This window comes from Canis lupus, chromosome 6, assembly GCF_011100685.1.
Source record: "Canis lupus familiaris isolate Mischka breed German Shepherd chromosome 6, alternate assembly UU_Cfam_GSD_1.0, whole genome shotgun sequence".
In the NCBI taxonomy this organism is placed as follows: domain Eukaryota; kingdom Metazoa; phylum Chordata; class Mammalia; order Carnivora; family Canidae; genus Canis; species Canis lupus.
Genome location: NC_049227.1, coordinates 24,103,664 through 24,118,976, shown reverse-complemented (window position 1 = coordinate 24,118,976; position 15,313 = coordinate 24,103,664). Strand labels below are relative to the sequence as shown.

At 33.2% G+C, this 15,313-nt stretch overlaps 1 protein-coding gene across 12 annotated transcripts in view; it reads left to right on the top strand.

The window, feature by feature from the left end:
* The window catches only part of LOC479817 (ATP-binding cassette sub-family A member 3-like), a 136,050-nt gene that overhangs the window by 102,767 nt on the left and 17,970 nt on the right, over nt 1-15,313 (top strand). For 11 of the 12 annotated variants that reach the window (XM_038540111.1, XM_038540106.1, XM_038540105.1 and 8 more), the window contains one exon: nt 4,691-4,869. The exons of the other annotated variant lie outside the window; for it this stretch is intronic. In XM_038540111.1, the coding sequence (XP_038396039.1) occupies nt 4,691-4,869 (179 nt within the window). The remainder of the gene's footprint in view (nt 1-4,690; nt 4,870-15,313) is intronic. 12 annotated transcript variants of the gene reach the window in all.

Below are 15,313 nucleotides of genomic sequence, written 5' to 3'. Positions count from 1 at the left end.
AGAACTGGGATTCACAGCTTGTGTTCTCTCATTGCAAAATGCATTTCATCTTTGGAAAAGAACCTCCAGGGGAAGTATTTGTATTACATTTACTTTTGTTACCTCCCACCACCTCCACTACTGGTAATCACTCATACTCATCCACCCAAAATTTATTTGAAGGAATGGATGACATCCATTCTCCAGTATCTAATACAGTATCTGCATATAGAGGAACTCAACTGCTAAATAAATAAATAAATAAATAAATAAATAAATAAATAAATAAATGTAGTGATTTGAATGATAAAGTGCTGTACAACAGAAAAAAGAGCCAGAAAAGAAGTAAAGAGAAAGACAAACAGTACTGAAGTTTGTTGAAAGGGTAAACATTCATTTTAACTTTAGAAATCCCCATGGTGGTATTGTATCATTTATTAGCTAATTTTGAAAATATCTTATCTTGGTGAGAGTGGGCAGAGTGAGAAGGAATACTTAGTAAGCCAGATATTACCTAGAAGAGTAGTCAATGGCCTCAAAGGGAAGCTCAGTGTTCAGAACTATAAACTGTATGAAATAAACTTTAGGAGATGAGGTGAGGTGGAAAAAAATGGAAGAGAAATATTTCTGGTAAAATCTAGTGACATGGAAATCAGGTATTATCAAGTCTCCATAGAAGCAAGGACTATTTTGCACAGCAATGTAGAAGGGTTCCAGTTCCTCCATATCTTCTCCAACAATTGTTATTTTCCATTTTTTAAAAGTATATAGCCTTTCTAGTAAGTATGAAGTTATATCACATTGTTGTTTCAATTTGCATTTCTCTACTGTTACCAGTGATGTTGAGCATCTTTTCATGTACCCATTGTTCATTTGTATACCTTCTTCATAGAAATGTCTATTCAAGTACTTTGCCCATTTGAAATTGGGTTATTTGTCTTTATGTGTTCTGGAAAACAGACCCTTCTTTGATATATGGCTTGTAAATATTTTCTCCCAGGGCTGTATTCTCACTTTCTTACTTGTGTCCTTTGATATACAGTAGTGTTTCATTTTGATGAAGTCCAGCTTACCCATTGTTTCTTTGGTTGTTTGTACAGCTTAGGTGTCAAAGAAAAATCATTGCTTAATCAGAGGTCAAAGAGATTTACCCAGTGTTTCCCCCTAGAGATTTATTGTCATAGCCTTTATATTTAGATTGTTGATTCTCTTGTAAGTTGATTTCTGTATATGGTGTGAGACAGGGTTCTAGTTTGATTCTTTTGTGTATGGATATCCAGTTATTCCAGCACCATTTGTTCAAAAGACTACTCCAGACTACTCCATTTCCCCACTTAATTAACTTAGCACTCTTGTTGAAACAGGTTAACCTCAGAAGTATGGGTTTATTTCTGAACTCTCACTTGTATTTAATTGATCTGTATGTCCTTGTTTCAGTACCACCCCCATCTTGATTACTTTAGCTTTGGTGGTAAGTTTTGAAATTGGAACTTGGCTATGTCTTGACATTTATTTTACAATTCTGTATATATTTAGGGATTACCTTTTCTTTAACACACACACACACAAAACAAATCTAGTAGGAATTTTACTGACATTGCTTTAATTCTGTAAAAATTTTTTTGAAAGATTTAATATCTTTACAATTTTGTTTTTACACTCTGTGGCTTGGTATATGCCTTTGCTTATTGAGTTCTAGCCATCCATCTATTTACTTAGGACTTCTTCATTTTTATTTAATACTAATTGGTAGTTATTGGTTTACAAGTATTACAGATACGTTACTAACTTTATTCCTACATATCTTTTGATGCTATTATAAATAGTATCACTTTTTGAAGTGTCATTTTTTTGTTTCTTGCTGATACAAAGAAAGTTGAAAGATCGTTTTGTATACTGAACTTGCTAAATTATTTATTTTATTAACTTTAATAATTTGTGAGTAGATGATTTCTTATTTTCAATAGGTACATTTTAAGCAGGCTGCCAATAAGGACACTACATACTGCTTTGTCAGGACAAATAGTTTGGATTTAATCAAAGTGGTGATAGCAGACATCTAGTTTCATTCCAGCTTCAGAGAAAACATCTTCACTGAAACTATGTGCCCTATTTCACACAGCTTTTATGAGCCAGAACTGAGATTCAAAGGGATCTTAGTTTCCTGGATTAAGGGAGTTTCTCTGCCACCATCCTGTGTTTAGTAAACTTTTTTTTTTAATCATAAATAACTGTTCAGTTTTACTTACGCTCCTGTTCAGATGGGCAAATGATTTTTCTTCTTTGTTTTACTGAATTACATATTCTGTCAAATTACATAAGCTTATTTTGCATAAAAAATTAAATAATAAACTGAATGTTCATGGAGATTATTGATCATGTTTCCTTAATAAAGATAAAACTATTTGGGTGTCCTCTTTAATAATTTGGGGAAAGGAACTGATAGAGTTTTGTAGAATCATTTCATTCTACCTAAATTTTCAAAATCATTGGCATAAATTCGTTTATGATATCTTCTGGTATTTTTAAAATCTATGAATTCTATCGAACTTAGCATTTTCATTTATAATATTCTGAATTTTTTCTACTTATATTTTTTTCTTGATAAATCTTACCAAAGGCTTATCAATCATATTAGTCTTTTCAAAAAACAAGCTTTCACGTTTATTGATTCTTCATATCACGTTTGTTTCTTAAATTATTAATCTCTCGGGTTTTAAAATTTTTCTTCCACATTTTCCATTTTGAACAACTAATTTTCTAACATCATAAGATGGGTTCTTAAATCATTTATTGTTATCCTGTCTTCTTTTCATTATTAGGATGGATTTCAGTGGTGTTTGGAAAGTTTGTATTTTTCTTGGTTAGATTCTCTGAATTCTTGCATCTGATCTCTCATCACTTTTGTAAAATTCTCATCTTGGGAAGGCACCACTTCTGAGAAGAACAACTTAGAAGACAGAATTATGCCTTGGAAGGTTAATGATATGTAAAAAGAAGGAAAATATAGCAATAATGAATGGTACTATAAAACAAAAAGTTATCAGGGAATCAGAAAACTGTACCCACATTACTACCACATCACTACCACCAGCAGCAGAAGGACATTTATTAAAGAAATTGTTTCACTCTGCCAATAGAAATCCTTTCATAAGCTAAGCAACCAAGTAATCAACCCAAACTCATCATCACCACTGCATAAAATTATTGTTTTGATGGTTCATGAAAATTCACAGGGATAGCCAACATTCATACAAAGCTAGCATGTCAAGAAAACAAAAATAAAAATAGCAAAAACAAAAAATAATCTTTTAAAAACCATAGAGTAAAAAAATAAAAATAAAAAAATAAAAAATTAAAAAAATTAAAAATAAAAACCATAGAGTTAACTTAATTAGAAATCAACCAAGTGATCAAGGTCAATATTAACAGTGATAAATCACACTGGTAGTGTGTACCTTTTGTTGTTGTTGTTGTTGTTGTTGTTTTTGAAATAAAAATCTTACTTTATCTCTGTGATCTTCTCAAAACCCATAATCCCAGTCTAATCATAAAGAAGAAAAAAGAGGAAAGCATGAGACATATCCCAGTTGAGCGAAGTCCTACAAAATACCTGACCAGTACTCCTCAAAACTGTCAATGTTATAAAAGATAAGGAAAATCTGAGAAACTGTCACAGTTAAGAGGTACTTCAGGAAATGCAACCACAACATATAATATAGGATTCTAGACTGGTTCACAGAACAAACAAAAAAGAACATTACATTTTTAAAAAGGAAACCTGAATAAATCAGGGACTTTAATTAATGGTAATATTTGATATTTGTTAATGATAATATTTATTGGGGCACCTGGGTGGCTCAGTGGTTAAGCATCTGCTTTTGGCTCAGGTCATGATCTCGGGGTCCTGGGATTAAGTCCCTCATCAGGCTCCTCTCCCCACCCTACCCACCTCCCCACAGAGAGCCTGCTTCTCCCTCTGCTTATCTCTCTCTCTCTCTCTCTCTGTCTCTCATGAATAAATAAATAAAATATTTTTTAAAAAGATAATATGTATTCATTATTATAACATGTGCCATACCAATGTATGCTGTTAATAATTAAGGAGCACATGCAGAATATTTGGAATTCTCTATAGTGTCTGTAATTTTTCTGTAAATTTAAAACCATGCAAAAGATAAATTTTTAAAAGGAAGAAAAGTATATAATTATCTTATAACAAAATTCTATACTTTTTCACTCAACTTCTGAAGAAAGTTCAAGAAGTATCACTAATGGTCATTTTTACCTTTTAAAAGCAAAGTGTTATCTTTTGCAAGAGTATTTGCACTTTAATATTTTCTTCTAATTATAAATTTAAGATTTCACACTTCTAAAAGGATTTGGGGCAGATTTTTCATAACATGCAATAGTTAATAGCCATATCAATAAATATATTAATATTAATATGCTTACTTGATTACTATATATTATAATCATGAAATTAGCCTTCAAAATTCATTGTTGAAATGATATTTGTGTAGTAGGATAATCACTTTTCACACTTCAAATAGTTTACTTTTCTCAATTTAGCCTAATACTTCATTCCCCCCTTTATTTCTTATTTATTGCTTTCTTAGGCCTTGTTCATGGTGTCAGTGTTCTGTATTAAGATCTCTCTCTTTCTCTCTCTCTTAATCTCCTTCTCTTTCTCTCACTCTGCCATTCTCAGATATTGCAAAGAATGTTTATTCTTTGGAAGAGAAAATGATTGGAAAGTACATGATTATAATGAGTATCATAGGCTTTATTTACCTTCTCTTCCTTTTCTTTTTGGACACTACCTTGTGGAAGCTAAGAACATTTTTCAATCAATATGTTTACTTTGGTATCTATAAGACATTCAAGAAGGTGAGTAATTAAGCATGAGCCTTAAGATTTTATTATCAATTATACTCATTCTGAGAACCTAATGCACATCTACTTCTAAAAAAAAAACCTGTTTGTATTCTAGTTTCTATTATCATTGCTATTTATGATTATTTTATAATTTAGACAAAGTGTAAATCAGAAATAAAAATGTCATGACTTATCAATAAAAATTCTAATACTAGATGCAAAAAAAAAAAGGATAATTCCAAACAAAATCTTTTTAAGAAGGTGGGAAGGGTAAAGGGTGGTACCTGGGTGGCTCTTGCTCCTCCCCTCACTTGCTCGCTTTCACTCACACTCTCTCTCAAGTAAATAACTAAATAAAATCTCAAAAAAGTAAAAATAAAAAACTCCAAGCAAATGGAACATTAAGCCTGAAAAGCATTTATCTATATATGACTATCTTAGGTACTGGTAGAAGAAAAATCTAGGGTTCACAGAAATATCATATATATATATATGATTTTAAAAGATTTATTTATTTATTTTAGAAAGAGAAAGAATGAGGTGGGGAGGGAGCAGAGGAAGAGTGAAGCACACTCCCTGCTGAGTGCAGAGCATGGAGCCTGACATGGGCCTGGCTCAATCCCAGGACCCTGAGATCATGACCTGAGCTGAAACTGTTGGCTGCTCAACTAAGTGAGCCACCCAGGTGCCCCAGAGATATATTTTTTAAAATAAAATTTATCGAGTTTAATTTACCTTCAATAAACTGCATTTGTTTTTATTGATTATTTCAAGGAACCAAATTTTGTGTTTACTAATTTCATTTCTTGTTGACTGTTCTCTCTTTCACTGATATTTTTGGTCTTTATTTAAAATTTGTTCTTCCTGCTACTTGCTTTTGGGTTACTTTCCTCCTAGTTTCTTTATGGAAAGACTGAAACTACAGGTTTTAGGTCTTTCTTCTTTAATAATATAAACATTGAAAGCAAAATACTTCCCTGTGAATAGTTCTCTAGCTGTACCCTGAAAAAAATTTGATGTCTTATATTTTCACTATTATTCAAATGTTTAAGAATTTTTAAAATTTCCTATATGATTTCTTTTTTTGATGTATGGATTACTTAAAAGTCCATAAATAAATTTCAAAATATTTGGCAAGTTTCTAGATATATTAATAGTTATTGATTTCTAGTTTAATTCCTTTGTGATAAAAAAACATACTCTATAGTAAATCCTTTTAAATTAATTGATAATTGCTATATGGCTCAGCATATGATCAATCTTGGTGATGTGTTTATGTGAAATAAATGTGTATTTTGCATGTTAGTTGTAATTTTCTATAAATATCAATTAGGTTATGATGGTTGATTGGATTGTTTATATTACCTAGTTTCTAACTGATATTTTTGTTAGATTTATCTTTCAATTGCTGAGAAAAGAGTGTAAAATCTCCAATCCTGGTTGTAGGTTTATTTCTCCCTTTAATTCTGTCATATTTTAAAAATACATTTTGAATATCACTAAGCTAATAAATATTATTACATGTCTTTCTGATTAATTGAATCAGAGTATTGCTGGTAATGACATATATCTCTGCTAATATTCTTTGTCCTAAAGTCTATTTCCTGTGAAATTAATGTGGCACCTTCACTCTTATATGTACTATTTCATGGTATGTCATTTCACATACATTTATTTTCAAAATTCTGTCTTTACATTTAAAGTGGCTTGCTGTAAACAGCATGTGATTGGGTCCTAACTTTTTGTCTATTCTAATAATCTCTGACTTTTCAATTTGAGCAGTTAGTCCTTCATTAATAAATTTGTATTTCTATCGACCACATATATTATTTGTCTTCTGTTTGCCCCTTCAGGTTTTTGTCTCACTGCTTTCCCATTTCTGCCTTAATTTGGATTAATTGAATATATTTGGAATTCTATTTCATTTTTTAAAAGATTTTATTCATTTATTTGAGAGGAAGAGAGAGAGAAAAAAAGCAAGATGAATGAGAGGGAAAAGCAGAGGGAGAAGCAGACTCCCTGCTGAGCAGGAGCCTGACTGGGTCTTGATCCCAGGACCCTGGAATCTTGACCTGAGCCCAAGGCAGAAGCCTATGAGTTGAGCCACCCAGGCACCTCTGGAACTCTATTTTAATTTTTCAATTTACTCTAGCTTTACTTCTATATTTATCTTTAGTGGTTGATGCAGGGTTTACAAAATATATAGTTAATTTTTCATAGTCTATTTCATATTGTGAAATGTAGTAATTGTGAAAGCATAAATGTCCATTTCTATCCCTCACTGTTTTTAATGCTATAGTTGGTGTATGTCTTACATCTCTATATGTCATTATGTTATTAACCATGAAAAATAGTACTATATTTTGCTTTAGTACATTATGCATTTCAAAGTAACCAATAGGGAAAATGATTTTATACTTACCTAGTATTTAGCATCTCTGTTGCTATTCATTCTTTCCTGAACATATGAGTTTCCCTCTGTTATGATTTTCCTTTACACTGAAAACTTATTTAACAATTTATTTTAGTTAGAGAAGGACTATGTTAGTCTTCTTTTATCTGAAAATATCTTTATTTATCTTCATTCTTGGAGTGTACTTTGCTTTCTTTAGAAGCCTAGGTTGATAGTTGGGTTTTTTCTTGGCACTCTACCATGTCGTTTGGTTATCTTCTGGCTTCTTTTAATTCAAATGAAAAGACACCAATCACTCAAATTGTTTTCTCTTGTGTGTATTGCATTGCTTTTTTGTTTTGTTTTGTTTTGTTTTGTTTTTGGCTGTTTTTAAAAGTTTATCATTATCTTTGGTTTCCATCAGTTTGACTGTGATCTACCAAGGCATGATGCCAATTTGGCTAAGCCAGAACCTTATTTGCTGGAATCCCCTTCCCTGTATTATCCCAATTTAGAGTTGGTAAGGAAAGAAGTCCACATGAGATTTGGAAGGCAGAATTGAAGCACACTTCTTATACTCAGTCTTAAAGCAGCACAACTTTCTCCTTAACTTCTCCACTCCAAACTGCATTAGCATCCAACATAAATCAAGATACAATTGTTTACTTAGGCTAGGTCAGGGAATGGCAGTGTCATCTCCCATAATTTTATTCTTTTTTTTCCAAGTACTTGTTCATTTTATTGCTGTTTGATAAAGTGATGAATATCTAGCAATTCATTTTACTGCATTTTCCTGTACATATGTTTGTACATATTTATTTTTATTGTTTTTAATTTTAATCCCAGTATAGTTAAATACAGTGTTATATTAGTTTCAGGTATACAATATAGTGACTCAAATATTCCATGCCTCACTCAGTGCTCATCATGATAAGTTTACTCTTAATTGCCTTCACTTATTTTTCTCATTCCCCCCACCCACCTCCTTTCTGGTAAGCACCAGTTTTTTCTCTATAGTTAAGAGAAAGTTTCTTGGTTTGTCTCTTTCTCTTTTTTTGTTTTGTTTCTCAAATTCCACATATAAGTGAAATCATATGGTATTTATCTTTCTCTGACTTAGTATACTTAGCATTATTCTCTCTAGCTCCATCCATATTGTTGCAAATGGCAAGATTCCATTTTTTATGGTTGAATAATGTTCCATTGGCTGAATAGTTCAGATGGACTGTCTGTATAGTTATGGATGGATTTGCTTTTTCATATTTGTTGACACTTCCTCCATGGCCATTTATCACCAGCATCCTGTTTCCTCCTTTGTTGAAGATTCATTGACCATGTAACTGTGGGTTTATTTTGGGGTTTTCTATTTTGTTCTGTCAATCTATGTGTCTGTTTTTGTGCCAGTACCATATCGTTTTAATTAGTCAAGCTTTGTAATGTAACATGAAGTCTGTAACTGTGATATCCAGTTTTGTTTTATTTTGTTTTTTTTTTTTTTTCCACTATCTTCCTTTGTTTTTTTTTTTTTTTTTTTATTGGTGTTCAATTTACTAACATACAGAATAACACCCAGTGCCCGTCACCCATTCACTCCCACCCCCCGCCCTCCTCCCCTTCTACCACCCCTAGTTCGTTTCCCAGAGTTAGCAGTCTTTACGTTCTGTCTCCCCTTCTGATATTTCCCACACATTTCTTCTCCCTTCCCTTATTTTCCCTTTCACTATTATTTATATTCCCCAAATGAATGAGAACATATAATGTTTGTCCTTCTCCGACTGACTTACTTCACTCAGCATAATACCCTCCAGTTCCATCCACGTTGAAGCAAATGGTGGGTATTTGTCATTTCTAATAGCTGAGTAATATTCCATTGTATACATAAACCACATCTTCTTTATCCATTCATCTTTCGTTGGACACCGAGGCTCCTTCCACAGTTTGGCTATAGTGGCCATTGCTGCTAGAAACATCGGGGTGCAGGTGTCCCGGCGTTTCATTGCATTTGTATCTTTGGGGTTTTGACTACTCAGGGTCTTTGTGGTACTGTACAAATATTTGGATTATTCTAGTTCTGTGAAAAAAATTTGTTGTTATTTGATAGGAATTACAGTAAGCATCATAGATTGCTCTGGGTACTATAGACAGTTTAACAATACTTGTTCTTCCAAATAATGGGCATGGAATGTCTTTTCAATTTTTTGTGTCATCTTTAATTTTTTCATCAATGTTTTACAGTATTCCAAGTACAGGTCTCCCATGATTGAATTCTTATAACATTTATAGTTCTTATAGTTGCAAGTAAATAGCATGGATGTTTTTGCCTCAATTTCTGTTTATGAATAAAGATTATATTTTATGGGATGCCTGAGTGGCTTAGCGGTTGAGTGCCTACCTTTTTTTCCCTGACTGTATGGCAGTATGTTTTTTTTTCCCTCCTTTGCCCATAAGTTTTTGTAACTTCACCAACATATATTATGTATTTCAATATTCTTTTTCTCTGGGACATGATTTCTTTCATTTCAAAGTTAGTCATCTAAGTTTTACCATCTTTGAATTTTGACAAATATTTACAGTTGTGAAACCATTACAGTCTCACCATAATCAAAATATACAATATTTCTGTCATATCAGGAATTTTCCTTTGCAAGGAGCTCTCTTAGTCTTCTGAGGTTCAGAGTATCTATGGTAATGTCCCATTATTCATTCTTCACATTGGTAATTTTTTTATTGATCAGTTAAGCTAAAATTTATTGAATTTTATAGATATTTTAAATAACCCACTTTTGGGTTCATTGATTTTTTTCCTTCTATTATTTCTATTTCCAATATCACTGTATTAGCTCATGCCATTATTACCTCTTTCTGCTTATTAGAGATTTACTTGTATTATTTTATTTATTTTTATTTTATTTTTATTTCTGTTTTTTTTCTAGTAGAAGTTGGATCAATGAGACTTTTTCCTTTTCAAGACTATTCTTTTTAATATAAATATTTGATGATATAAATATCTCCCTATCACTGCTTTAGGTGCATCTCATAAATTTTGACATACCATGTTTTCATTCTCTTCAAAACATTTCCTAATATCTTTTGTGATTCCTTTCTTGGTGCATGAGTTATTTATAAAGTGTGTTGTTTAATTTCTAACTATTTCAATATTTTACAGATATTTGTTGCTGGAGTACATATTCTTCTGTCTTCATAAATTTATGAAAACTTGTTTCATGGCCCAGAACATGCCCTATCTTGGCAAATGTTCCTTTACTTGAAAGAACGCATATTCTGCTCCTATTGTATGCAGTGTTTTTTAACTGTGAACTAGATAAAGTTGTTTAATAATGTTGTTCAACTTTTCTACATTTTACTGTTTCTTTTTTCATTAACCTGTTGTGCCAGTTTTCAAGAGATTAGCGTTAAAGACTCTAAGGATGGATGGCAGTGAATTTGTCTATTTCTCCTCTTTTTCTTTTTTCTTTTTTTTTGGGGGGGGGGTTGGGCCTTCTCTGTTTAGAGTCTAAATTTTAGGTGCACCTGCACTTAATATTTTTATGTCCTTTTGATTAATTGACCCTTTATCATTATGTAACTGCCTTTTCAAAAATTTCTGTTGATATTCCTTGTTCCGTAATATACTTTGTCTGATATTACTCTGCCAATTTTTTCATATAATTTGCATGATGTATGTTTTTTGTCATTTGACCTTTAACCTCTGTATATTACTATATTTGATATGAGTTCCTTATAGATAGCATAGTTCACTTTGTTTTGTTTTTTATTCAATCTGACAATCTCTATATTTTAATCGAATTTAGGCTATTCTTTTTTTTAGACTTTATTCTTAATGTAATTTGTTATATGGTTGGGTTTAAATTTATCAACTTGCTATTTATTTTCTTTCATATCTATACTTTATTTTTTCGTTTCATGTCTTTTTTTTAGATTAGCAGTATTTTTATGATTCAAATGCATCTCTGCTACTAATTGATTAGATTGAGCCTCTTGGTTTTAGCAATATAAACTTTTCCAAACCATGTGCACATAATATTTTTTCCATTATTCAAGTCTTTTTCAATTTCTTTCATTGTCTTTTAGTTCTCAGTGTACAGGAATTTCACCTTCACGGTTAAATTTATTCCAAGGTATTTTATTCTTTCTGACACAATTATAAATGGGATTGTTTTCTTAATTTTTCTTTCTGATAGATCATTATTGTGTGTAGAAATGCAATGGGTTTTTAAACATTGATTTTGTAAACTGAAACTTCACTGAATTCATTTATTAGTTCTCTTTCTTTTTTTTTTTTTTATTGGTGTTCAATTTACTAACATACAGAATAATACCCAGTGCCCGTCACCCATTCACTCCCACCCCCCGCCCTCCTCCCCTTCTACCACCCCTAGTTCGTTTCCCAGAGTTAGCAGTCTTTACGTTCTGTCTCCCTTTCTGATATTTCCCACACATTTCTTCTCCCTTCCCTTATTTTCCCTTTCACTATTATTTATATTCCCCAAATGAATGAGAACATATAATGTTTGTCCTTCTCCGACTGACTTACTTCACTCAGCATAATACCCTCCAGTTCCATCCACGTTGAAGCAAATGGTGGGTATTTGTCATTTCTAATAGCTGAGTAATATTCCATTGTATACATAAACCACATCTTCTTTATCCATTCATCTTTCGTTGGACACCGAGGCTCCTTCCACAGTTTGGCTATAGTGGCCATTGCTGCTAGAAACATCGGGGTGCTTTCTTATGATTTTATCTCCTTTTGAACTCCTTTATTCATATGTTGTTTCCTAATTTCATTAAATTGTCTATTTGTGTTCTCTTATAGCTCACTGAACTTCTTTAAAACAATTATTTTGAATTATTTTGTCAGGTAATTTTTAAATCTACATTTCTTTGGGATAAGTTACATGAAGTTCATTGTGATCCTTTAGTGGTGTCATATTTTGTGTTCAAAATTTTGTTGTTGTTCCTTGATATTTTTTGCGTGTGTTCCTTGTAGCCTTGTATATATGTCTGTGCATTTAGGAACAGTCACCTCTTCTAAACTTTATAGACTGACTTAGGTGGGGAAAGATCTTTACCTATGTGTGAGTGTGAGGGCACCAGGTGGGTGGGGTATGGCATCTCTGGTTCTGATTTCACTGGGGTACAGCAGTATCTCTGGCTCAGGGTGTTGGGGTGAATAGTAGCTTAAGCTCTGGACTGTTCCATCAGCTGAGTTTAGCATTATTGAAGACTGCAAACATCTTTGACACTGAAGGCTTTAGTGTCTCTTAGCAGCAGTAAGGGCTGCGGTTACTAATAACAATGGCTGCTGGGACCTTCTTGCTCTACTTTTCTCTCAAGGAGGGAGGTTGTGAACAAAGAGATTCTTCTTGGTACCAAGGTGTGCTAAGCTGAGGAATGGGTTGATGTGGGTAAAATGCATTCTCTACTCTTCTATATGGCCATGCCTGGATTTTTTACTCCACCAGGTTGCTGCAGCCTCTTAATTGTACTCCAGAGCTCTCCCAGGGTTATTTTCTCTGTGAATATTTGTTAAATCATTGCCTTGGTGGGGGGATGAGGCAAGCACTGAGCCTACCTAATCCATCATCTTGCTGATATAACTCTCCACTGTTTTTTATAAAAAGTCAGGTGTTACTCTTGTTAGAAAATCTCTTATAAGTGAAAAGTGTTTACCTCTTGCTGATTTAAGATTTTCTCCTTGCTTTTGGCAGTCAGCATTTTTTCTATGTCTGTGTACAGATCTATTTGTGTTTATCATACTTGGTATTCACTAAGCTATGGATGTGTAGATTAATGTTTTTCATGAAACTTGGGAAGTTCCACCATTTCTTTTAATATTTTTCTGCTTCTCTTTTTTCCATTTGACATTCTCATTATGCATATATTGATGCACTAAGTGGTATCTCACATTTCTCTAAGGCTTTGTTCATTTTTCTTGATTGTTTTTCTCTCCATTCTTCAGGTTTAATACTCCCTTTGTATCTATTTACTTTTCTAATTATTTTTTCCTGCCAGTTCAAATTTATTATTGAGTTCTTCTAGTGAGTTTTTCATTTTAGTTATTATACTTTTCAACTCCTGAACTTTCATTGAATTCTTTCTTTTATAATTTCTATCTTGTTATTGGTAATCTTTAGTTGATAAAACACTATCATCGTACCTCCCTCTACTCCTTAAAACATGGTTTCCTTTAATTTGAAAATAGTTATAATGACTACTTTGAAGTCTAAAGTCTAAGTCTAAGTCTTTGTTTATTAAATCTGACATCTGGTCATTTTCAAAGGCAGTTCCTATTCCTAGATCTTTTTCCTTTGTATGGAACACAGTTTCCTGTTTCTTCTATATCATAATTTTTTGCTAAACTCTGGGTATATTAAATACATATTGGTTCTGTGGGTATCACCCTTTCCCAGGGAACTTTTCTTGTTTGCTAGTTTATTTAACTGGCTGGGATGTTTCTGTGAAATCTATTTTCCTTGTAGTGTGAAGCCTCTGGTATTGTTCTTCAGAGGATGCAGACCTGGACATGGAGGCATGAGCATGGAATGACGTGGTTTGAAGGTCTCTTTTTGTCTCTTTCCATGTCCAACCCAACTGTTAAGCTCTACTAACAGCTGGCTGATTTTTGTATTTCTGTCATCAATGTCCTAACACATAAGTTGCTCCATTGAGGTAACCATTAAATATGAACTTCTGGGATCCCTGCGTGGCGCAGCGGTTTGGCGCCTGCCTTTGGCCTAGGGCGCGATCCTGGAGACCCGGGATCGAATCCCACGTCGGGCTCCCGGTGCATGGAGCCTGCTTCTCCCTCTGCCTGTGTCTCTGCCTCTCTCTCTCTCTCTCACTGTGTGCCTATCATAAAATAAATAAATAAATAAATAAATAAATAAATAAATAAATAAATAAGAACTTCTTTGCAGAAATAGTTTGAGGTTAGTGTTAAAGATTAGTTTCACCCTAGGAGGGCTCTTCATAGCTATGTCTTTCCCTGGTTCTTTCTAATAAAGGTAGCTAGCCTATTTATATCTCCAATGAAGCTACCAGTCATTTTGTAACTGTTTTAAATAAAAACTTCCATTGTTTTGAGACAATCTTTAGGCTTGAACTTCCCTATACTGTTTCAAATAAAGATAATTCTATAGAGGAGAACATATGAGCTCTCTGTTTTACAGTCTAACTCTACCCCTGGGTAAAATTTCTGGGCCATCACTCCAAAGTTGAGGGCAGAGATGGTGGTGTGCTTCTTTCTTGAGTGATAACACTATTTCAGAAGCTGGGTGCTCATTGGGAAACAGTAGATTCTACTCTTCTTAGCTTATCCCTCTCAGCATGAAGACTTCATCCCAAGAATGAACTCGAGTTCAATATATCATACTACACCCCAGGTAGAAGATCCTCCACTTTCTGTATAGAGAATAGGTGGGAGAAGGGAACCCCAAATTCTCAATTACACTCACCCAGAACTTTGCCTCTGCAAAATGTGAAATGCTTACATTCTTTCTCCCCCAAGAATTTACCTGAGCCCTCAGTTGTAAAGGGTAGGGAAGAGGGAGCTTTGTATTCTTGGCTGCACCTGCCTGAAGTGAAGTTCTTTTCTGAGCAACAAGAAGAGAGAGAAGGAGTGAGTTATGATCCAATGTCACGGGATTTCACTATTTTTACCAAGTTTAGTATATTTATTGAATAAATGCCTCTTCATTTGCTATATGCCCATAGGAAAATTTCCAAAGCCTTTACACAATTATTATTTAGATGATTTTACCACTTTCACTAGGGTACAGGTCCACAGATCTCCTCACATTGCCATTCTGGTAGTGTTAAAGTACTTCAAGATGAAGTCCTACTCATTTTTCCCTTTTCTTCATAAAAGAAAGTTATTCTTTAGCCTTTCAGTGTTTAACGGACTTTAATTGTAATAAATCACATTTGATTGATCTCAGCTGTAGCTGCAGTTTTTCCTGAGGCATCCGATTCTAGAAAAACCACACACTATGGAATCCAAATGTTTTAATTTGTGGAAATAAAAACCAATGTGTTCTGAAT